General features: G+C 51.0%; 3 protein-coding genes and 1 long non-coding RNA gene across 6 annotated transcripts; 2 read left to right on the forward strand and 2 right to left on the reverse strand.

The window, feature by feature from the left end:
• Nucleotides 1–904: 904 nt before the first annotated feature.
• HMBS (hydroxymethylbilane synthase) lies at nucleotides 905–8,538 on the forward strand. 3 transcript variants are annotated; one of them, XM_023644968.2, is made up of 14 exons: nucleotides 905–1,230; nucleotides 3,645–3,698; nucleotides 4,036–4,108; nucleotides 4,493–4,542; nucleotides 4,630–4,685; nucleotides 5,062–5,139; nucleotides 5,345–5,422; nucleotides 5,543–5,618; nucleotides 6,699–6,812; nucleotides 7,064–7,102; nucleotides 7,346–7,465; nucleotides 7,713–7,766; nucleotides 7,905–7,991; nucleotides 8,090–8,538. In XM_023644968.2, exons 1-14 carry the CDS (start codon nucleotides 1,198–1,200, stop codon nucleotides 8,261–8,263), a joined length of 1,086 nt encoding a protein of 361 aa, XP_023500736.1. In that variant the 5' UTR covers nucleotides 905–1,197; the 3' UTR covers nucleotides 8,264–8,538. The 3 variants fall into 3 exon arrangements, 2 of the variants coding, with proteins under 2 accessions (XP_023500736.1, XP_070129871.1); XM_070273770.1 differs by lacking the exon at nucleotides 905–1,230 and adding an exon at nucleotides 3,075–3,480; XR_011440793.1 differs by lacking the exons at nucleotides 905–1,230; nucleotides 5,543–5,618 and adding an exon at nucleotides 3,070–3,480.
• Nucleotides 8,539–8,851: 313 nt separating this feature from the next.
• On the reverse strand, nucleotides 8,852–10,231 carry H2AX (H2A.X histone). Its single transcript, XM_023644969.2, has one exon. The coding sequence runs from the start codon at nucleotides 10,229–10,231 to the stop codon at nucleotides 9,800–9,802; it is 432 nt and encodes a 143-aa protein (XP_023500737.1). The 3' UTR covers nucleotides 8,852–9,799.
• Nucleotides 10,232–11,053: 822 nt separating this feature from the next.
• Nucleotides 11,054–17,286, reverse strand: DPAGT1 (dolichyl-phosphate N-acetylglucosaminephosphotransferase 1). Its single transcript, XM_001503132.6, has 9 exons — nucleotides 15,607–17,286; nucleotides 15,189–15,309; nucleotides 14,799–15,012; nucleotides 14,407–14,553; nucleotides 12,938–13,022; nucleotides 12,393–12,581; nucleotides 11,973–12,060; nucleotides 11,668–11,823; nucleotides 11,054–11,589 (listed from the first exon to the last, which is right to left on the reverse strand). The coding sequence occupies exons 1-9, from the start codon at nucleotides 15,765–15,767 to the stop codon at nucleotides 11,524–11,526; spliced, it is 1,227 nt and encodes a 408-aa protein (XP_001503182.1). The 5' UTR covers nucleotides 15,768–17,286; the 3' UTR covers nucleotides 11,054–11,523.
• LOC138925094 (uncharacterized) lies at nucleotides 17,112–20,865 on the forward strand. Its single transcript, XR_011440794.1, has 3 exons — nucleotides 17,112–17,247; nucleotides 19,982–20,104; nucleotides 20,733–20,865. It is a non-coding gene; the product is annotated as an uncharacterized lncRNA (long non-coding RNA).
• The last annotated feature ends 238 nt before the right edge of the window (nucleotides 20,866–21,103 follow it).

Below are 21,103 nucleotides of genomic sequence, written 5' to 3' on the forward strand. Positions count from 1 at the left end.
TGTCTGTGTGTAATTTGGGCTGCACTGCCTGTTAGAAAATTGCTCTTACAGGGTTGTTAAATTGAAGGAAGTAACTTGGACGTTGTGGCTTAGGTAGGTAGAAGAGGCAGAGGACACTACATTTGTAGTGGCTAAGAATACAGATTTTGGATCAGCTGCCCCAAGTTTGAATCTTAGTTTGCCTTAGGGCAACTGTTACCTTCTCTGAAACTCAGGTTCTTCGTCTTCCGTCTTCCGTGGGTTAGGAATTGTGACACCTCTGTTGTATGGCTATGAGGAAGGCCTAAGGTGTGAATGGGTGGCCAGTTCTCTGCAGAGGGCTTAGCACGTGGGTGCTCACTACATCGTTATTAGTAGGGTTAGTGGGTAAAACACTTTTCCTAACAAGCCCGTTTTCCACTAAAGTAATATGTTGGCACTCCTACTTCACAGTTGTCTTAGGTATGACCTTCGATCTCTGAACCAGTTTCCTCATTTTGCAAATAGAAATGTTGCCTTCTTCAGGATTGTAGCAGAGCTACGAGTGAACAGAGCAAACAAAGCACCTCATAAGCTGTATTAACTGCTTGTGCCACAGCCAAGGAGAGAAAGCTGTAGAATTCCAGGCGAGTAGCTTTCTGGAGCACTCATCTAGATATTTGTGGGTGTTGGATCCAGCCTGGAAGGCATGCTAAGTTGCTTAAGGAACCTTTACTTCCAACGCAGCATTTTAGGGTTAATATCCTTTTACTCCTGGGCATGGCTAACTCCCGCGTAATTGACTATCCCTTTGGGTGGTAGTAGGCCGGGCCTGCAAAGGGTCTACTTTGTGGGTAAATCTGGGCCACGGACCATCAGTAGTGCTGGCTCAGAAGGAAGTGTCAGTGAAAGCAGAAATGAATAGCTGGTACGCCTGTGTCTTAAGCCAGGAGGACTCGGGCACACGGGAACCCCCGCACCCCGCGTCAACCTGGCAGAGTAAGGCGGTAAGAAAAAGGTAAGGTCTCTGTCGCAATCCTCATTCCTGCTCGAGGGAGGTGCCTCCCCTGGAGGGCGGGCGCCGGAAGTGACGCAGGGCCCTTTGCAGAGCCGGGAGTCAGACTGCAGGAGGAGCTCAGGCCCCGCGTGCTCCCGGTGCCAGCCGACCGGGGCCTCCGGCTGCCCCAGATCCCGAGGGAGCAGGACGGCGGCCCCGGCCTTCTACCCGAGAGCACAGCCATGTCTGGGAACGGCAACGCGGCCGCAACGGCGGTGAGTCCTGAGCCGGTGACCCTCGTAACTCCGGTCTTCCGGCTTAGCGGTGCAGCGATTGGCCCGGGGTGCCACCCTCCGTCGTCTATTGGTGGGGACGGCTACCCGTCTTTTTTTTGGGTCCAAATAGCTTTTAAAGGGCCGGTAGCGGGGTGCCCCGAGGAAGTATGGGGGAAGTCAGTGAGCGGCGAGGCTGGGGTTAAGAGTGGAGCGGTTGTCTCGAACGGGACCCCCAGCCCTGCGGGGGTCTGGGTGGGATTCCGCCTGGCTCTAGATTTAGTAACCCAGCCCAGGAAAGTTCATCTACACAAGACGGGGTACTATTCCCGGGTCCTATTTCACACGAGTCGGGGCCAAGGCGGGATTCGGCCGCCTTGGGAGTATGTTCCGCTTCGGATCCAGAGAGAACACTCCCAAGTCTCCAAACTGCACACAGACATCTCGGAAGTGCTCCTTCTCCCCTCTGCCATTTTAGCGGTCACTCAGCCCCAGGCTGCTCTCAAAGCCCCCAGCTGAGACACACCGTTGGGTTACTTACCACCTTGGGTGGGAGCCACCCTTGGACCTTCCTAATGCTAGTTTGTCCCCGGGCTCTGGGCTTGTGTAGAGGCAAACTACAGAGCCAGAGGCCAGAAAGAGATAAGAAAGAGATGGGGCCGCTGCTTATCTCCTGCTGTCCAGCCTGCTGATGAGGGAGGAATTCTTTGCCGTTGCACACATTCCTGAGCACTGGACTAGATGTAGGAAGATCTGAACCCTAGCTCCAGCTCTCTGCTCATTATTAGCTGTGACCCTTGGGCAAGTCACTCACTCCTCAGAGCCAGGCTTTTCTTCTGTAACCTGGTTCCAGAGATCCCTGCCCTGTCTGCCTGATAGATTGTTATGAAGATTAAAAGCAATAGCTTTGGCATGTATGTGCTCAATAAATTTTTTTTTTTAAGATTTTATTTTTTTTCCTTTTTCTCCCCAAAGCCCCTCGGTACATAGTTGTATATTCTTCGTTGTGGGTCCTTCTAGTTGTGGCACGTGGCACGCCACCTCAGCGTGGCTCGATGAGCGGTGCCATGTCCGTGCCCAGGATTCGAACTGATGAAACACTGGGCTGCCTGCAGCGGAGCGCGTGAACTTAACCACTGGGCCACGGGGCCAGCCCCTCAATAAATTTTTTAATGGAACAATTTGACTTGAACATCCTGTGCAGAATCAATGAAATTAAGGGATTGCTTGAACCTAGCAGTTTCTGGGACCTTAGCTTTCTTTCCATGGGCTCCCCGTGGCCCAGAATTTTAGTGGCCATGTTTAGCATTTCAAGCCTGGCCTGATTTTCTCAGGATCCCCCAGGGTTTATTTCTTGGAGAAGAGATCTCAATGGAATAGACTAGAATGCACGAGGAGCCAGCTGTCATCTGATCCGGCAACAGAGGCCCTGGATTCCTGGCTAGAGAAGAACTCCATAGGATGAAGATTCCAGAATGGGGAAAGTTGGTGGTATCTACATTGGCTATTGTCTGATCTAGAAAGAAATAGGACCTGAGAGTGAAGAACCCAGTTCTACCTGCTTAGCACTGAACACCTTTGTCCAAGGTACCCTGGTAGGAGGAAAAGGCATGTCCCTTGAGTTCTTGGCTTGGTCTCTGATGTCCCAGTGTTTCCTTGTTGGTGAAACCAGAGGCAGCACTCCAGGTGAATGGACATTAGGCAGCTCAACCTCTTGGTTTTATGGAACATCAAAGGCAGAAGACACTTGAGTCCAAACCTCTTCATTTTATAGATAAACAAATAGGTGCTGATGGGATGATGTGCTCAAGGCTACCCAGCCAAGAGGCTGAGCAGGACTCTACATCAGCTCCATTGACCCCAGTCTTTTATGGGTCATAATGGATTCTAACCAGATTAGGGGATCCATAGTGTGGCAGCTGTGGGGTAGCTCTTGGCATCTGGGTGGCACTGAAGCTTTCTCGAATGCCTGCTCTTTTGTGGATGCTGAAGTTGTCCTCAGTGACTCAGCGCAAGTTCCCCTTGTACGGCCCCAGCTGCCCTGCCCCTGCCTGCTGCAGGCCCCACCCTCCCTGTGGCCAAGCTGATGGCCTTATCTCTTCTCCCACCTGGCTATGTGCAGCACTCCCACTGCCTTGGCCAGGATGCACTTTAGGGCTCAGTGTCCTGGTTTGCAGCAATAGCAGCAGCAACAGCGGATCCTATTGCTTCCCTCTGGTCTCTGCTTCTCTGGATCTGTGGGGAGGGCAGAAGGTACTGAGGAGGGTAAAGGGACCGATCTTGGAGTTTTCTCCACACCGAAGCTCAGCTGGCCACAGGCAGGGGCTGAAGTCTCTTTCTTCCAAGCCAGTGATTCTGGTTCTTAGACAAGGTGTTGAGGAACAGAGGGAACTGTGAACTGGGGACTTTTTCTGCAGGAAGAAAACAGCCCAAAGATGAAAGTGATTCGCGTTGGTACCCGCAAGAGCCAGGTGAGTGCAGGTTTGTCGGAAATGTTCTGTGCTCATGGTATTACAAGGGAGGAGTCCCAGAGGGTTAGTTCCCAGCAGCTTGGGGATGGAGGAAATGGGGTGGCTGGGTGTTTAATTCAATGAAGAATGGCAGATTGCATTCTGTGGGGGATCGTCCCTTGGCTGGGGAAGTTGTTGAGGTGCAGAGGACTCTTGGGCCAGACCCCTTTCCTTCCCAGGTGGGCATTCAACCCCCTTCTGAATTGCAGTCCTTTCAGGATCTCCCTGACTCTGTGAGGATCTAAGCTTGGGGCAGTGGCCAGGGAAGGACAGGACTAATCTGAATTTCTGTCCCCAGCTGGCTCGCATACAGACGGACAGCGTGGTGGCAATGCTGAAAGCCTTATACCCAGGCCTGCAGTTTGAAATCAGTGAGTTTTCTGGACAGGAGTGGAAGCCGAGGCGGAGCCCTTACCCCCTGGAGAGGAGAATGCAGTGTTTCTGGCTTTACCTAGGACCAAAGCCTGGTCCTATTGCCTCTGAGAATTCTTCTTGGCTGTCCCCGGCTTGGAGGGCCCTTTCCTCCTCTGAACACCCCCAGCTCTGACTACCTGGGCTAGCCTGGCATTTAGTGTCTTCCACTTTGGGTTTTTTATGTGTGTCTGGTCTTCCTGCTAGATCATACATTCCCAGAGGATGGAGACTGGGGCTTATGTGCCTCTGTATCCACCATGAATCTTAGCACCGTGCTGGGCTCAGCAGGAGCTCAGTAAATGCTGCTCAATAGGTACCTGATTGATTGACTCTCTCCTCAGTTGCTATGTCCACCACAGGGGACAAGATTCTTGATACTGCACTCTCTAAGGTAACAACATTTCTCCCCCCAATCCCATCCCCCGTCCTCTTTCCTTCCTGCAAGAGATTCACTCTGAGGCTCTGTCTTACTTGGCAGATTGGAGAGAAGAGCCTGTTTACCAAGGAGCTGGAACATGCACTGGAAAAGAATGAGTAAGTGAAAGACGGGAGAGTGTGGCTCCTGCCCAGTCTCTTGCTAGGACCCCAGTGCACGTCAGACCTGGATGTCAGCTAGACTGTTGGGCTTAAACCCTTGGATAGGCTAGAGGGGGCTCATCTGTGGGTTTTTCAGGCCTCAGAAAAGGAGAGTGTACTGCTTCTGAACCATCTAGCTGCCTGGAGTGCAGGATTGGGTTGGGAAGGGGGTTAGGAGGGAAAGGAGGAGGGGAGCAGGGTCCCGAGGTCTTGGAAAGTCCTGCTTCCTGAACTGCTCTAGGCTCTGCTACTGAAGTAGAGGCAGGAATAGATGGAGAAGGGGGCATCTGCTGCTTGGACCCCTTCTCCTTACCTCCCTCTCCTGTCTTTCTAGAGTGGACCTGGTTGTTCATTCCCTGAAGGACCTTCCCACTGTGCTTCCTCCAGGCTTCACCATTGGTGCCATCTGCAAGTAAGGGTCCTGCCAGTCAGGGGGCCTGGGCAGGCATCGTGCTGACTTTGGCTCTTCCCTTCGGGATTTGGCCCTCCACCTCTAGGCCTGTCTCCCCTGCCCTGAGGAGTGTCAAGCATGACAGAAAACTCGGGAAATGCCAAGTAGTTGGCTATTGAGAGAGCCTGGAAGTGACCTCATTCTGTGACCTTCTCTCCACACCCAGGCGGGAGAATCCCTATGATGCCGTTGTCTTTCACCCAAAATTTGTTGGGAAGACCCTAGAAACCTTGCCAGAGAAGAGGTGAGTGGGGCCTGGAGAGGTGTCTTGGTGGGATGTGCACAGAAGATGGAGGGTTGGCAGGAGGAGGAAAGGAACAGTACCTGCTTAGGATTAAATCTCATTTAAATCCTCTCTGAGCAGCGTAGTGGGAACTAGCTCCCTGCGGAGAGCGGCCCAGCTGCAGAGGAAGTTCCCGCATCTGGAGTTCAAGAGTATTGTATCCTTTTAGAGGAGGGAGCGGGCAGCAGCCAAGGAGGAAGATGAGGTCCAGAGGACCCTGGGAGTCCTGAGAGTAGAAGGGGCTTCTATAGGAAGTGGACCATGGGGGCAGTGGGCTGTCTGTCCTCCCATCATCCATGCATCCATCCATCGATTCTTAATCCTTTCATGTTTTCCCAGCCCCAGGCAAGTGCCTGGCATTGGGGATAATAGTGAGCAAGATCAACATTGTCTCTGCTTATATAGAGTTTACATTTTTTTTTTTCTTAAAGATTGGCACCTGAGCTAACAACTGTTGCCAACTTTTTTTTTTTTTCCCTTCTTCTTCTTCCCAAAGCCCCCCAGTACGTGGTTGTATATTCTAGTTGTGAGTGCCTCTGGTTGTGCTATTGGGACACTGCCTCGGCATGGCTCAATGAGTGGGTGCCATGTCCACCCCAGGATCCAAACTGGCAAAACCCTGGGCTGCTGAAGTGGAGCCTGAGAACTTAACCACTCAGCCATGGGGCCGGCCCGAGTTTCCATTTTGGTTTGGAGACAAACAGGCATTGATAATACAGAGTGATATTGAACAGTGATTACTTCTGGGTAGGGGATGGAGGTGCTTCCATTTTTATTTTATATTCTATATTGTTTTGATTTTTACAATGAGTATATAATATGTTTTGTCAAATTAAAACTGTATGTGCTAAGTGCTCCAGTGCTCAAAGTAGGGACTTCCTGGAAGCTTCTAACTGGAACATCTAAACAGACTTGGGGGTCAGAAAGGCTTCTTAGAGGTCTTATAACCTTGGGCAGGTTCTTTAACCTCTCTGTATCATTTTCTTTACCTGACATGGAGATAATAATAATGGGGAAAATAATAATAATAATACCTACCTCATGGGGTTGCTGAGAAAATTAAATGAGTTGACACACGTAAAACACTTTAGGACAGTATCTGGCATGTAGTAAGTATGAGGTAAGTGTCAGGTGTTACCATTAAGCTGAGAATCGAAAGATGAAAAGTTAGCCAGATAGAAAGGGAATGTTTCAGGCAGAGGGAACAATGCTCATGGTCCTTAGCATCTCTCCGTAGCGGGGAAACCTCAACACACGGCTTCGGAAGCTGGATGAGCTGCAAGAGTTCAGTGCCATCATCCTGGCCGCAGCTGGCCTGCAGCGCATGGGCTGGCAGAACCGGATGGGGCAGGTAGGGGCTGCCCCTGTCGCCTCTCCAGTTAATCTTCGTCCCCCTCTTGCCTGTATTCTCTTCTTGAACACCTCCCCTCTAACACTAAAATCTGGAAATGAGTTCCAGGCTGGGAAGATTGGGGATCACAGGCCAGAGTCTCACTTTTGCCTATGCAGGCTTTGTATATGATAGGGAAGCCCCATCTCACTGCTGTTTGCTTTCAGGCACCCCCATCTCCACCCTTCTGACTGCCTCTTCTGCCTCCACAGATCCTGCACCCTGAGGAATGCATGTATGCTGTGGGTCAGGTATGCTTGAACAGGGAGCCATGTCTTGATGTGCCCCTTCCCTTTGTTTTCAGCTCAGAAGCTGGGCACACAGCCTTCTGCGTCTGCTCCCCCCAGCATAAACACTCCCAGGGAGGGGCAGGCTTTGGGAGACTGCTGTACCAAAAGCCCTTGGGGAACAGCTGGAGATGGGCTGGTTCTCACCCTTGGCACCATTGGTTGGGGAAAGATCGGGCCTGATGTTCTAGGCTGTTTTTCCATCAGGGGGCCCTGGGCGTGGAAGTCCGAGCCAAGGACCAGGACATCTTGGATCTGGTGGGTGTGTTGCATGATCCTGAGACTCTGCTTTGCTGCCTCGCTGAACGGGCCTTCCTAAGGCACCTGGTAGGGCCTGTGCTCCACCTGTGGTGGGGGGGGACTTGGGACGTTGGGAAGGGTATTGGGGAGATTTCTTAAATTAACACTGTTATTTAGTGGTAACTCATTGTTGAATGTTGTCTATAAAGAGTGCCCAAATCTGGGCCCCTAGCCTTCTTTTCAGTTTTATCCTCAGAGGTCTGTCTCTGAGGGCTCTGGTCACAGGGTAGTGTTAAGGGTCCTTGCAGCTCACAGGGAGAACGTCTCGTTGCAGGAAGGAGGCTGCAGCGTGCCAGTAGCAGTGCATACAGCTATGAAGGATGGGCAAGTAAGCAGGGGAAGATGGATGGAGGGCAAGGAAGGACTGTGGCATTTCTCTGTGCATCCCGAGTTGCCAGTGAGAAGAGCCCAGGTTTCTAAGCAGTTCTCTTTCAGAATATGCTGAGGCAACCACTTTCTTTCCCAGCTGTACCTGACTGGAGGAGTCTGGAGTCTGGATGGCTCAGATAGCATGCAGGAGACCATGCAGGCCACCATCCACGTCCCTGCCCAGGTGCCAAGGCTGCAGGCTGAGGGAGAGGGTAAGAAAGAAGTCTGCATGTTACTTTCCCTTTTTTTGCTCACCAAATCCACCCTCCTTCCCTCATCCAGCATGAAGATGGCCCTGAGGATAATCCACAGCTGGTGGGCATCACTGCGCGGAACATCCCACGAGAAGCCCAACTGGCTGCTGAGAACCTGGGCATCAGCTTGGCCAACTTGCTGCTCAGCAAAGGAGCCAAGAACATCTTGGACGTTGCACGGCAGCTTAATGACGCCCACTAACTGGTCTGTGGGGCACAGGTGCCTAGGTTGCTGCTGCTCTCCAGTGCCTACAACCCAGCCCTCAGTGCCCCATTCTCACTGCTAAGTGGGGAGTGATTACCCCAGTTAGGGGGCTCGACTGCAGGGTCAGAGACTTCCAGGGACTTGCCTCACCTTGGGGCCTTGGTGACTGCCTTGCCTCCTCAGTAGGTAGAGGCTCATCTCTTTAGACAAAGTCCAAGCCACAGCCTTTGAATGTTACCACCTCTACTAATAATAAACCAGCTCTGAAGGTGTTTGTTTTTGGTTTTGGTGGGGTTGCAGGAAAGATAAGGACAAACACAAAACTCTTTACTCCTTACTTTGGAGACTGAGACCTATGTCCAAAGTTCCGTAACACAATTTCTGTCTCAACAGTTCTCATTTCGAACAGAATAAACTGTCTTCCAGGGAGCGCGAACAAAGAGCCACAATCTTAAAACGATGGCTTGCTCCTCTCGAGTAAACCATAGAGCCTTATATCCATAGCCCCCCACCCCCACTACCTCACGAGAATAGTCTACAAAGTCATCAATCTTACAACTTTCACAAAATGAAAACGGAGACTCCTTCTTAAAAAACAACCCTTTAATAAACAAAATTAGTCCATCTCAAACTCCCCAATACCTAAGGTACTAGTCTTGGATGGGTTAGCTGCAAAATTCCAGTTCAAAAGCCGGAGGCTCAGTCCAGACGGGACTAACGGACTTGTGCTGGTATCTAGGAGCTTGGCTTGCCGAGCGGAGCTGCTGGAAGGGAAGCGGGGCGGAGTGGGCAGGCCCGAAGGCCTCGCTGCCGGGCGGCCGCAGCAGCGCGCACAACTCCCGCTGTCCACACGGCCGGCCGGGGACCCGGACCGGAGGCCTCGCCCCTCCCCCCAGCTCCTCCTGGGAGGCAGTCGTCTCCGGAGGAGAGATGTCCCCGTTACAGTGCTCCGTCCTGGCCGCACCGCACAGGCCCGCGGATGAGAATGGAGGAGGCTGATGCGAAAGCCCGGATGGGGCAGCAAAAGGGGCACCAGGACACACGAAGCGATCCATTTCTCCCCACCGGAGCCTGGAAATCCGCAGTCCTGTCTGACAGGTCCCGACCAAGCACCAAGCTGGAGAAGTCCCGGACGACCAGGCTGCAGGGGTCTGCTGGCGGCCGCCGGCCCGCCGCGCGCCTCAGCTCAGCCCTGCGTCAGAGCGGCCAGCCAAGTCTTCCAGAAGGCGCCGCGGCTCCCCGCGGCCCATCGGCGGCTCCGAGGACAGGCCGGCCGAGTCACGAGCTCCGGGGTGCCAGCCGAGCAGAGCCGGGGCCGGGCGGCCGCCCCTCTCCGGAGAACGGGAGCCGGGGCCCGCGAGGGGGAGGGGCGGGCGGCGGCGGCGGGGATGAGGAGGGGAGGCCGAGCGCCGCGGCCGCTCGTCCCGGAGCCCGGCGTGGCCCAGCTCTTTCCGTGAGGGCTGTAGTGGCCCTTAAAAGGGCCTTTGTGGTGGCATTGGGGGGCCGGGCGGCCTGGGGCGACGCGGGCGCCCCTCAGTACTCCTGGGAGGCCTGGGTGGCCTTCTTGCCGCCCGCGGGTGCCTTCGGCCCCACGGTGGCGCTGGTCTTCTTGGGCAGCAGCACGGCCTGGATGTTGGGCAGAACGCCTCCCTGAGCGATCGTCACGCCGCCCAGCAGCTTGTTGAGCTCTTCGTCGTTGCGGATGGCCAGCTGCAGGTGGCGGGGAATGATCCGCGTCTTCTTGTTGTCGCGGGCCGCGTTGCCCGCCAGCTCCAAAATCTCCGCGGTGAGATACTCGAGCACCGCCGCCAGGTACACCGGCGCGCCGGCGCCGACCCGCTCGGCGTAGTGACCCTTCCGCAACAGCCGGTGTACGCGGCCCACCGGGAACTGGAGGCCGGCCCGCGACGAGCGCGACTTGGCCTTGGCGCGGGCCTTGCCGCCGGTCTTGCCGCGGCCCGACATGGTGCGCGAGGTAGAAAAACGGAGAAGAGGTCCGCCTCGAGAACGCCAACGAGGAGCCGCCCGCCGCAGTCCAACTGCCGCCGCGCGCGCCCACAGGCCGCCCTTATAAGCCCCCAGGGCACACCTCCGCGCCCTCCTGATTGGCTCTTTTCTCTAATACCCGCCTCCGGTTGGTTGCGATTAACCCTTCAGTGACGTGCCTCGGCTGAGGGAGCGCGCCCGCCGATTGGTCAAATTTGAAAACCCTTTGCCCGGGTAAAAAGGCGAGGAGGAGTGGCGGCACGCGGACAGCCAACCACTCCCAGATGTAGCCAATCCATGTGAAGCGCGCGAGATTTAAACGCTACAGCCGGAGACCAGAACCGGAAGACAAAGGGGGTGGAGTCTGAAGTCGCCTCAAGAGCCTCTGGGAAATCTGGGCCGGCCTGGATTTTTAAAGGAAAGCGGTCAATACTACACTTATCTCTGCCTCCCCCTCAGGTCTCTCACTCCCTCCCCACTCCTCTCCCCTCCTATGCGGCAAAGGGATAGTGAAAAAGGAAAGAAATGAGACTCCGTGAAAATTCGATCCCAAAACAGAGAACAGATAACTCCAATCCTATGGCCCTCCATGCCACCTGAAGTATCAGGATTTCAATATTTATTCAACGTGTTCTGCCTGGTCTCAGCTCTTTCTGTTCACTTCTTCATAGAAGGGGCCTGGTGTACTGAAAAGAAAAAGGTTGGGGCGGAGAGAGGCATCCTCTTGGAGGAGCTGCCTCCACCAACCCTCCCAATCTACCCTAAAAAGCCCATATAGGAAATACACCTACAGGAACGACAAAAAGAAAAAACCACTTTATTGTCACCACAAGGAGCACTTGGCCCCCAGGTCAGCTCTTACTAATTAGAATACTTAATTTATAGGCAAATGTCAAGTCATCTTTCCAGCCTGTGTCCCTATCCGCAGCCAGGGTTCTAGCCCCAGGCCCAACAAATTCCTTGAGAGTCAGAGTTGTAGATAACTGCATAAAAGCTTCAGTATCCCACCTTAGGAGGCTGCAAAGATGGGATGGAGAGGGAGAGTGGCAAGTTGAAGAAAGCCATAGGCGAAGTCCAATCAATAATCACCAGAGGGCAAGAAAAGCCCAGGATGTCCATAATCACAGGGCAAAGGAAATGCTGAGGACAAAATCTGTAGGAAAATGAAGGGTGGGAGAGGCCTGGGCCAGAAGGCAGTCCTGGTCCAGAAAGAGGTTGGCCTGAGTCAGGAACCCCCGAGACTGTGAAGTAAAGGGCAATGATCACGGGACTCAGACATCATAGAAGAGTCGGACAAGCTGGTACCGAATGGAGAAGGTGACAGCACTGCCCAGGATCTGCAAGGAGAAATGGACTAGAGTAAGAACCATGGAGAAAGGGAGACAAAGAGGCGTGAACCCCATCCTCAACCGTACCTGTAGCAGCAGCAGGAACAGGGTGAGATTTCTCTCATGCATGGGCCCAAAGACTTTAAGTAGCAAGTTAATGAGGGTCATGTTGTTACACTCGGTGAAGGCACCATCCTCATTCTCACTCTGGCGCACTGTCACAAGCTGGAGGCTCTCTGCTACCTGGAGGGGCCAGGGGTGGAGAGAACTTCAGCTAATACCTATGCTTCAGGAATGCGATCTGCCTAATGCTTCCAAACTCCCCTTGGATCTGACGCAGGCCTAGGTTCCCCATTCAGGGTAGCGGCCCTACCTCCTTGTTATCCTGTTACCTTTAGAATAAAGGTGCCCAAGAAAGAGAGGCTCTTGGTCTTGAACTTGGAATAGCTCATCTCCAGTTTGCCTGTCTTGGTATTGAGTCTGCAGGGGGAAGAGAGCTTTATGTGACTGGGCAACTAGTCAAAGAACTCTCCTCATGGCGGTTAATTACTAGGAAGAGCACCGAATGTGGAGTCAAACAACCTGACATCTATTTCTGGCTCTGCTGCTTACTACTGTGTGATCAGAGCTGCTGTGAACATTAAATAAGATTATGTAAGTAAACGTGCTCTGTAATTTATAAAGGGCCAACTACATGGAAAGAGTTAGCTCTTCTTTGGGCCCACTCCCTTTGCACAGCAAATTTATAAGGCTGACTTTATGCATCCCAAGTGAAAAAGCTATGATGTCCCTTTCAAGCCCTAAGTGGCTACCTGGGTATACGGTGGCGAGGGCACGGGATGATATGCAGGAGTTGAGGCAGTGAGTAGAGGAAGTTGAACACCTGGGGCATGAAGAAGAGTAGCATGGTCTTGCTGAAGTGTCCCAAGATGCCCACCACGGCAAAGGTCATGCCAGCAAAGTAACAGAAGGTATCTCCCACAAACACCCGTGATGGGTACCTGTGCAGGGGAGAGAACCTGAGCCAGTGGCAAGAGGCATGACCAATCCTCTCACATCCCACACCTTGGTACGAGGCTAGTCTTGACCCCAGTTCTGGCTCGAAGGAGACTCTAACTCTCCCAGCAACTCTCCAGGACCCAAGGCCCTGAATTCATCTCTTCCTGGGGGTTCCACAGCACTTGTGCCCAACTACTGCTGCGTAGAGAGCAATTTAAGAATATTACCAACTGAAGACGCAGAAAACACTCAACACAGCTATGCGCAGGTATAGCTTCTCCACCAGCAGATGGTCATGATCAGGACCATACTTGCCTCATGTTCAAATAGTTGTCCCCTTATCAATAGTCCTACTTACCAGTTATGATAGAGCAATCCCAAGGTGGTGAAAAAAAAGGGTATCATGAAGTAGAGGGAAAACACATGATCATCTCGATAATCACCTTTGGAAGCAGGGGGAAAGAAAGAAGGAAAAGTTGATAGCCACTTCCCCTGCATTGCTTGGTCCTATTTTTGTCTGTGTCTAAGTTCTGTCCCAAGCTGTACTGTCCACCTCTCCCAAGTGACATTCAAGAAGTTACTACCCCTTTTATGTCATGCAGGCAATTGCCAATATTCCACCTCTTTCATGAACTCTTCCTAAACTAGTTACTGTCTTAAATTTGGTTTAGACTGTTCAGCCCTAGCTTTGAATGCCAGCTTTACTTCCTAACTGTGCAACCTTGATCACGACACATTTAACTTTTCTAAAGCTCAGTTTCCTCATCTGTAAAATACAGTTGACGACAACAGCTGCCACAAAGAGCTTGGTTACAAAGTTTAAAGGAGATCATGTTTTAAAAGTGCTCTTAGCTTTAATAAGCACTTACTGATGTCTATCAGCCAAAGACCACCAGAAACACATCTGTAGTCAAAGCTGGGTTTACTGACTTGTTGTAACAAGGGAGACTGGAAACCACACGCCACGAGGAATCACAGGATGCCTGAGTAAGGGGGAGTTAGGCAGACTTGTTATAGGATTTAAGTAATTCTGGGGAGGATGCAAGGAGGCACTGTTTTGCCCTGGACTGGGTGCTGTCAGCAGGAGTAATTCTTAATAATTTTTATTAATTATTATTTTTTTTTTCAAAGATTTTAATTTTTTCCTTTTTCTCCCCAAAGCTCCCCAGTACATAGTTGTATATTCTTTGTTGTGGGTCCTTCTAGTTGTGGCATGTGGGACGCTGCCTCAGCGTGGTTTGATGAACAGTGTCATGTCTGCGCCCAGGATTCAAACCAACGAAACACTGGGCCGCCTGCAGCAGAGTGTGCGAACTTAACCACTCGGCCACGGGGCCAGCCCCTAATTTTTATTAATTATTAATTCATCTTAATTTTTATCTAGGACGTGGGAGGAACTCTTCAGTGGTTATCTGAAGGAAGCAGCAATCACTCATATTAGCCAGAACAGGGGCAGCTTGGTCATTTTTGTGGGATGCACAGTGTTCTTGTAGTTTTATCTATGCTCACACATGGTTATGGAGGGGTCTGGTTTTTGTCTTACTTGATCATGGTCACAGAGTGACCCTGTCTGATTTTCAAGTTCTATGAAATTGTTTATGTTCAATAAGAGAAGACCACAGCCTACCAATTAGTGCCAATCCGGCTATAAATGACAGGGCTGCTATCTTCCTTTCTCACATTTAATGAATCTTAGTTATTTGCAAAGTAAATAGGTTCCCTTAGCTTCTATAATTACTCACATATTGCTTTCTTTCTGAATTCCCCAAAGCCAGATATCAGGAAAACGTAACACTCAGACTTTTCTTTACCTCCAATCCCACCTACCTTCCAGCTCCACCAGGTTGAAGACAATGATGGAAGCAGAAATGACTAACGACTGGCCAGCCTCTAGGCCGTTAATTCCTGCTAGGATATTGATGGCATTGGTACAGAATACTGCCAGCAGCCCCATGTAGACATAGTACAGGATCCCTAGAGGGGGAGAAGACAGAAAGAAAAGGAGTATCACCTATAGAATGATGATTGAAGAATAGCCTTCTGAGACAAGTGGTGAGGACAGAGGATAGGATGAAGGGCCAACAGGAAGGATCTGAGAAGACACAGGGACACTTGGAGGAGAATGTGGAACACCAGGAAGGATGCTTTGCTGGATGTCTCACGGAGTAAGGGTGCCCTGAAGTAGGGGCCATAGGGGCAGTGGTGGCAGGGCTACTCACCCAAGTCCAGATGCAGGCCAAGAATTGGACGGAAAGGCTTGGGTACCACAATGGTCGTGTTGCCAAAGTTGGTAAAATAGACCATGAGAAGAGGTAGTGAGGCAGCTGTGGGCAGCAGCAGCTTATGGCGCCAGCGCAGATTCAGTACATCATCCGCGAAGCCCAGAAAAATCATGCAGCAGATGGCAAGGAGCGCACCTATCAGGGCCACAAACTGGGGGAGGCTCGCGCAGGTCACAGCTGGAGCCTACTCCCACTTCACCTTTCCTTTCAAAAACGCCTGTCTTTTCGTTCCTTCCTCAGCCCCTCCCCTAAGCCCAAACACCCCCAACTCTCTCAGGTAGCTCCCAGCCCCCAACCCCAGGCAACCGCCCCCACTAACCCACTTACTTCGTGGTGGGGGAAGGCTTTACACTGCTCCTCCACAAAGCAGTTCAGGAAAGGGAAAGGGATGAAGCAGAAGAGGATGATAAGGAAAACAGCACCGCTGATCACTCCCTGGGACTCTGGGCTGTGTCCCAGCAGAAAAGGGGTGGAGGGGGAACAGGAAAGGGGGTGTGGTTACTCACTAGTGCAGGCATTACAGTAACCTAATGCAGGGGAGGGCACCCCTGCCGCAGTCCCTGATACACCCGAGGATCACCCCCATCCTCTCCCCAGTGCTAAACAGTTCTGCCCTTCACCTCCCAGAGTCCCGGGCTGTGTGCTGGGTGAGCGCTCCGTCTTCGCGCGCAGTCCAGCACCCAGGTCCCCGCTCTTGCCCTGCCCACCCCTGTCCCCAGCCCGGGACCCGTGTGCCGCCGCTCACATCTGCTGCCGGTCGGATTTGTTGAGGTCCTGGCCACAGAGGCGCGCGGCGATGAAGTGGCCACGGAAGGCGGGGATGAGGGTGAGTGTGGCCACAAATCCCAGCAGCGAGCCGATCAAATTCACCAGCAGCGGCATCGGCAACTCCGGGAAGGCCCACATGGTGACCGGCCGGGGGGTCCGCTCCGCCAGCTCCTCAGATAACGGGCAAGTCGGGCAGAAGCCCTGAGCCCCCAGCAGTTAAGAAGTGGCCGCTCCCCACAGGCTGGGTTTTCCTACACCAGCCTGAGCAAACCCCAACAACTCTGACTAGAGCTGTCCTGGGGACTCCCGCGAGCCTCTATAAGTCATCCTGCGCTCCGCCCCACCGTACTTGCGTACCCTCTGTTTCCGCCCGGATCTTGTTCGCAGAGCAACTATCACCGCGGAAGGCGGAGGCGGCCATTTTTAATATGGGCATAAGCGTAGGGACAGAAGTGTTACTTTAGACTACATCCTTTATTCCAAAGTTGAGTCATCATAGTGTTTTGGAAAAACAATTAAAGAAAAACAAATACCAGAGAAAAGGGAACCTTCGTGCACTGTTGGTAGGAATGTAAATTAGTGAACTACCATACGATCCAGCAATACCACTTCTGGGTGTTTGAAGAAAAAGAAAACACTAATTCGAAAAGATATACGCAACCCTATGTTCATTGCAGCATTATTTACAATAGCCAACATGCGAAACGAGCGAAAGCAGCCTAAGTGTCCACGGGTAGATGAATGGATAAAGAAGATGTTTTATATATATATATATAAACACACACACATATATAAATAAATTTGTTTATTTTAAAAATAGAGTATTAGCCATAAAAAAGAATGAATTCCACGTATTAGGAACAACACAGATGGATCTAAAGGATATCGTGCTGAGTGAAATAAACCAGACAGAGAAGGAAGAACACTATATGATTTCACTCATATGTGGAATCTAAAAAACAAAACAAATGAACACAAAACAAAACAGAAACAGACTCAGATACACAGAACAAATTAGTGGTTGCCAGAGGAGAGGCGGTTCGGGGGAAGAGAGAAATAGGTGAAGCGGATAACAGATACAAACTTCCAGCCATAAAATAAATGTAATGGGGATGTAATATACAGCACAGGGAATATAGTCAACAATACTGTAATAACTTTGTATAATGACAGATAGTTAACTAGTCTTATCAGGGTAATTATTTTGTAACGTGATTAACTGTTCAATCACTATGTTGTCAACCCGAAACTAACACAATATTGTATGTCAACTATACTTCAATAAAGAAGAAAGGAAGGGAAAAAAGACAAAAGCGGATACTTTAACATCATATTAAAAACGTACAGCCAAAAGCGGAAAAACTCGTTGCCCGATTCCAAGATGAACGACTCCTTGTACCACGTGTCTGACGCCGCTCACACTCGATTCCACGTCAGTTTTAGCTCCGTCCGCCTCCGCAGGTCACGTTTAAAGGGGCAGTACGCCGAGTTTACCCTGGGATACCTCTGGAGCGAGAAGATGGCTATTGGAAGCAAGGAGGAGGGCTGGAGGGATGAGGATGTGGAGCAGCGCCTGCTCCTTGTAGAATACCTGTTGCCCGCGTAGTCGAAAGCCAAGGTAAACTCAACTCAGTTCCAGGAAACGCAGCTACAATTTGGAAGATGATGTAAATTCTAAAGCGTAGACGCTTGAAAAGCTCCTCCCACTCCGTGTTTTTCTTGTGCTTTTCCTTCATCGTCCCACCCACCTGCGCCCCCGCAGTAGCAGTTCGTTGCCAGGCAACCTAGCGGGTCACATCGCCATTGGAGGGGCTGGGAGTGTCCCCTTGGAGTTAACCGGTTCTTAACTTTCCTTGGTCCTGGATCGCTGCATTGTCCAAGCTCCCAATCCGAGGAGGCGAGGCTGAGGTGTTGGAAAGAGCTGAAGAAGCAGGAGAACCAGACTTACACGTGGTTTCCTGTGAGCCTGAGAAACTCCCAGTCAGGTTTCTTCCTCCAGGTTACCGTGCTTGGCACCTGTTTCCTTGCAAATAAGAGTTCACCAGCATCTTCATTCTCTTTCATGCACACAGAGGCTCTTTGGCAACTGATTTCCATTCCTCAGGGAGGAAATCACTACCAGGGAGTTCCGGAGAGGACTCAAGTATCCTGGCACTTTGTGCGCTCTTTCAATTATAGCGTGCTCCAGGAGTCGGGTCGGGTTGACTCTTTTTAGGCCAAAGATAGTTCCTCCTGTCTCTCAAAATCAGATGTGAAATGTCTCTTCTACTTAAAGATGGCTTTAATTAACAATAAAAAGCCATATACATATAAAATATACTTTATACATATAAAGTAAACCCAGTAATTTATTGATTTTCCACCAAATTTTCAGTACCTATTATCTCACTGGTATTGTTTTTGGATGTGTGTGTGGGCGTGTGTGTGCATCTGTGCCTCTTAGCCTGGGAACTCCCTAGAGGCAAGTGTTTTCTGTTCCACAGGGTGTCCCCATGGGGCTAAGGACATACAGATATCTGTATATAAGGCATCATCAAACATAATGGATCTGATCTGAAAGAGGTACAGAAGGCACTAGGAGCGCATGCAGGGAGCAATTAGTTGTGACTAGGGGAAGTGAGAGGACCTTGAGAAGGAGTAGTATCTCCAAAGATTTTAGTAGGTGGCAAGGGTGGGAGGACCTTCCAAATGGAGAAAATAAGGCGCCAGGAGCAGGTGGAAAGGAGGAGCTTGTGGGAGCCTCAGAGGAGGCAGCCTTCAGTTATCTTGTTGATCAGGAGCAGGCTGAGACTCCCTGGAGATCTGAGGGACTGTCTGTATGTGTTTCCTTTTTTATTAGGAGGCCAATCCTAATAAATCTTCCTTCCCAGCCTTTGTCTCTTTCTTCTCTAGAGATCATTAGCATCCCCACCCTCCTGCCACTGCCACTAGAAGAGGGTGGGGGCTTGTTCAAACATAAGACACTAGGGATTAATCATCCACGTATACATGTTACCATCAGAACCTGGTTACTTGGATACTTGTCATATCATCTGAATATTTTTTTTCCTGTGATGGTAAATACCCAGTTGATTATTAGACTGATTAGAAGGAGAAACAAACAAACAAACACATGACTTGGCCTCACTTGAAATTTTGTGCCTTTCCTGGTAAAAGTTCAAAACATTTGCCTGAATGCTGAAGCTGGTCCTAGGACCCACAGATCAGGCGAGCTGTCAATGGCTTTCGCTGGTTTCTTGGGCGGAGCAGACACTGTCTGCGATGCTCATCTCCTACTCGGGAGACCTTAGTGCCTCCCCGTGAGCAAGGCCAATCCACTGTTCAGTCTGATTGCTTGACAAAGCCTGTGGCAAAAATGTTTCACAGTGCCTAAAATACCACAAGACATCTTTGGATAGTCTGGGGCTATGACACTTGCAGGACTATATCTGTGGTTCTTTCCAAGCAGCTTTTCCTTTTCTTCCTGCCTCTCACCTATCAGTTTATCAGAAGTTGTGAGCCAAAAGCAAGCCCCAAGATTGCCCTTCCTATTGGGATGACATGAATGATTTTCAAAAGATGGAAACAGTATAGAAATTCTTATGGTTTACGTCTATACTGAAATATTTTCTGTTAGACTTCTTAAAGTTACAAAGAACTTGCTAATCCCTACTATGTACATAGGGGACTCTTAATACTGTGGGGACACCAAGTGATATAAACGCACTTGTTTCCCCCAAGGAGGCTACTTCAGCTTATTAAAGCACTTTGGTTGAATATGAGAGAAGAGAAATGAGTAAGAAGGGTCCCTACCCTTCAGCAGCTTCCTGACGAGTGGGAAAAGCAGACATATAAACAACCAGCTAGACTATAAGGCAGAATGAAATAAATGCTAGAGGTCTGAGTAACAAGTGGAAGGGAGATTGGGAGGACCGGCTAGGGAGACTCATGTAAGGCCGAATTGTGAAGCAGCATCTGGCAGCAGAGGACAAAGTGCTCAGTGGAGGGCCTGAGGAAGGAGATCCAAGAACTCAGAGAACTGAGATCCTTGGGAGGTTGGAGGGTTCCTGAAGAAGGGTTCTTGGGGGAAGAGGGTCTTCAAAGTGAAACTTTGCGCCTGGACAACTTCCTGCGCAGCCTGCTCCCCTAGCCCTAGCTGCTCTGCCCGCTGACAGCTTCCTCCTGCGTCTCTGGGTTCTGGCCCCATGTCTCTGAGTTCTCTCTTCCCTTCATTTCATTTCTTCTCCTCCCCTCAAGATTCGAAACCCACACTCTAGGAATCTTCCATGGTTTCTGGAGTCCAGTGATGATGCATGGGCAGGGCCACAGCAAGGTTACCCCATCACCTCCCCCCTCCCCATCATTTCTTACAGTGAAATCCAGGGATGCCCCAGGCTTCCTCACCACCTCTTCTGGTTCAGGCACCCTGTTGCTGACCTGCCAGGCTCTGCCTAGCTCTGCGATCCCACACTTTAGAAGGCATTGTTTACTCTCAGGTACTCATTCCTCAGACTACTGACTGGATTTGGAAGGGAGCTGTTTAACACGTTCCCTGTCTACCTCTCTAAGGAAGGCGCTGTGTGCCAAAGACCTTGCCATCTGTATGTGGAGAAGAAGGCCTCGTGGGGAATAGGGATTCCTTTAAATCCCTTTGTATGATTTTCCTCCTCCTGTCTCCAGAAAGCAATGACAAGCCCCTGTTCTATAGGAATGGAATCCACTCCCTTAAATCTAGGAAAAGGGATGGATCCTGAGGTTAGACTGTAATTATAACATTATTTTGGGGGTGCCTGTTGGGATATCGCATATTTGGATGGCAGGGTCATCTGGCTGAATCTATTGATAGTCCAGGGCTACATTGCCAGCTCCCTCCTCATTACCACCCCCTCTACACGTGCTCCACAGGCAGCAGTTGTTACTATGGAAATATATTATTTTTAAAAACAGAAGCAGCCCCAGGCTTGGGAAACATCTCCAGAACAAACCACATGAGCAAGGAGGTTTATAGGGTGTTGCTGGGTCCTAGCTCCAAGGGGAAGGAGAGTGGGGGGATGGAGGAGGTTTAATATTCCATGTTCTATTCTCAGCCTCTACCAGGGTCAGGTTCTGCCCTCTCTCTGGCAGGAATCATCTGGACCTCTGTCAGGCACTTCTAGCTAAGAGGGCTGCTCTGCACCTACTTACCCAGGGCCTAGCTTTGGCCAGGAAATGGGAGCCAAGGTGCTGCTGAGCCTGGGGGTGTTTGGAGAAGGGGTCTATGCTATCCACAGAGGTCTAAACTATAGAAATCTAAGGAGCGTGGGGGAAAGCAGAGGCGGCATCTCAGGTAAGTGAAGTTATCTTTGCCTACTCTTGCCGAGAGCTCGAGCTCAGGGGAGGAGGAGTACCCCGATTCCAGGATGGGGCGGGGCGGTCAAAGATCCCTCCTGTTTTCAACCCCGGAACCTCCTCCCGTCCTGGCTAGTCCTCCCGCCCTCCTCCAGCGCCTGAGCGCC

Source organism: Equus caballus, chromosome 7, assembly GCF_041296265.1.
Source record: "Equus caballus isolate H_3958 breed thoroughbred chromosome 7, TB-T2T, whole genome shotgun sequence".
NCBI lineage: Eukaryota > Metazoa > Chordata > Mammalia > Perissodactyla > Equidae > Equus > Equus caballus.

What these genes read in the sequence shown, in the direction of transcription:
- HMBS (XM_070273770.1), top strand. Translation starts at nt 3,193, where the DNA reads ATGCCTGCTCTTTTGTGGATGCTGAAGTTGTCCTCAGTGACTCAGCGC. An exon ending in ATCTGTGGGGAGGGCAGAAG is followed by an intron (nt 3,481 to 3,644) that starts GTACTGAGGAGG and finishes CTTTTTCTGCAG; the next exon opens with GAAGAAAACAGCCCAAAGAT. An exon ending in GAAACCTTGCCAGAGAAGAG is followed by an intron (nt 5,423 to 5,542) that starts GTGAGTGGGGCC and finishes CTCTCTGAGCAG; the next exon opens with CGTAGTGGGAACTAGCTCCC.
- H2AX (XM_023644969.2), bottom strand. Translation starts at nt 10,231, where the DNA reads ATGTCGGGCCGCGGCAAGACCGGCGGCAAGGCCCGCGCCAAGGCCAAG.
- DPAGT1 (XM_001503132.6), bottom strand. Translation starts at nt 15,767, where the DNA reads ATGTGGGCCTTCCCGGAGTTGCCGATGCCGCTGCTGGTGAATTTGATC. An exon ending in CAACCTGGTGGAGCTGGAAG is followed by an intron (nt 13,023 to 14,406) that starts GTAGGTGGGATT and finishes CTGCTTCCAAAG; the next exon opens with GTGATTATCGAGATGATCAT. An exon ending in TGGGCACCTTTATTCTAAAG is followed by an intron (nt 11,824 to 11,972) that starts GTAACAGGATAA and finishes TGGCCCCTCCAG; the next exon opens with GTAGCAGAGAGCCTCCAGCT.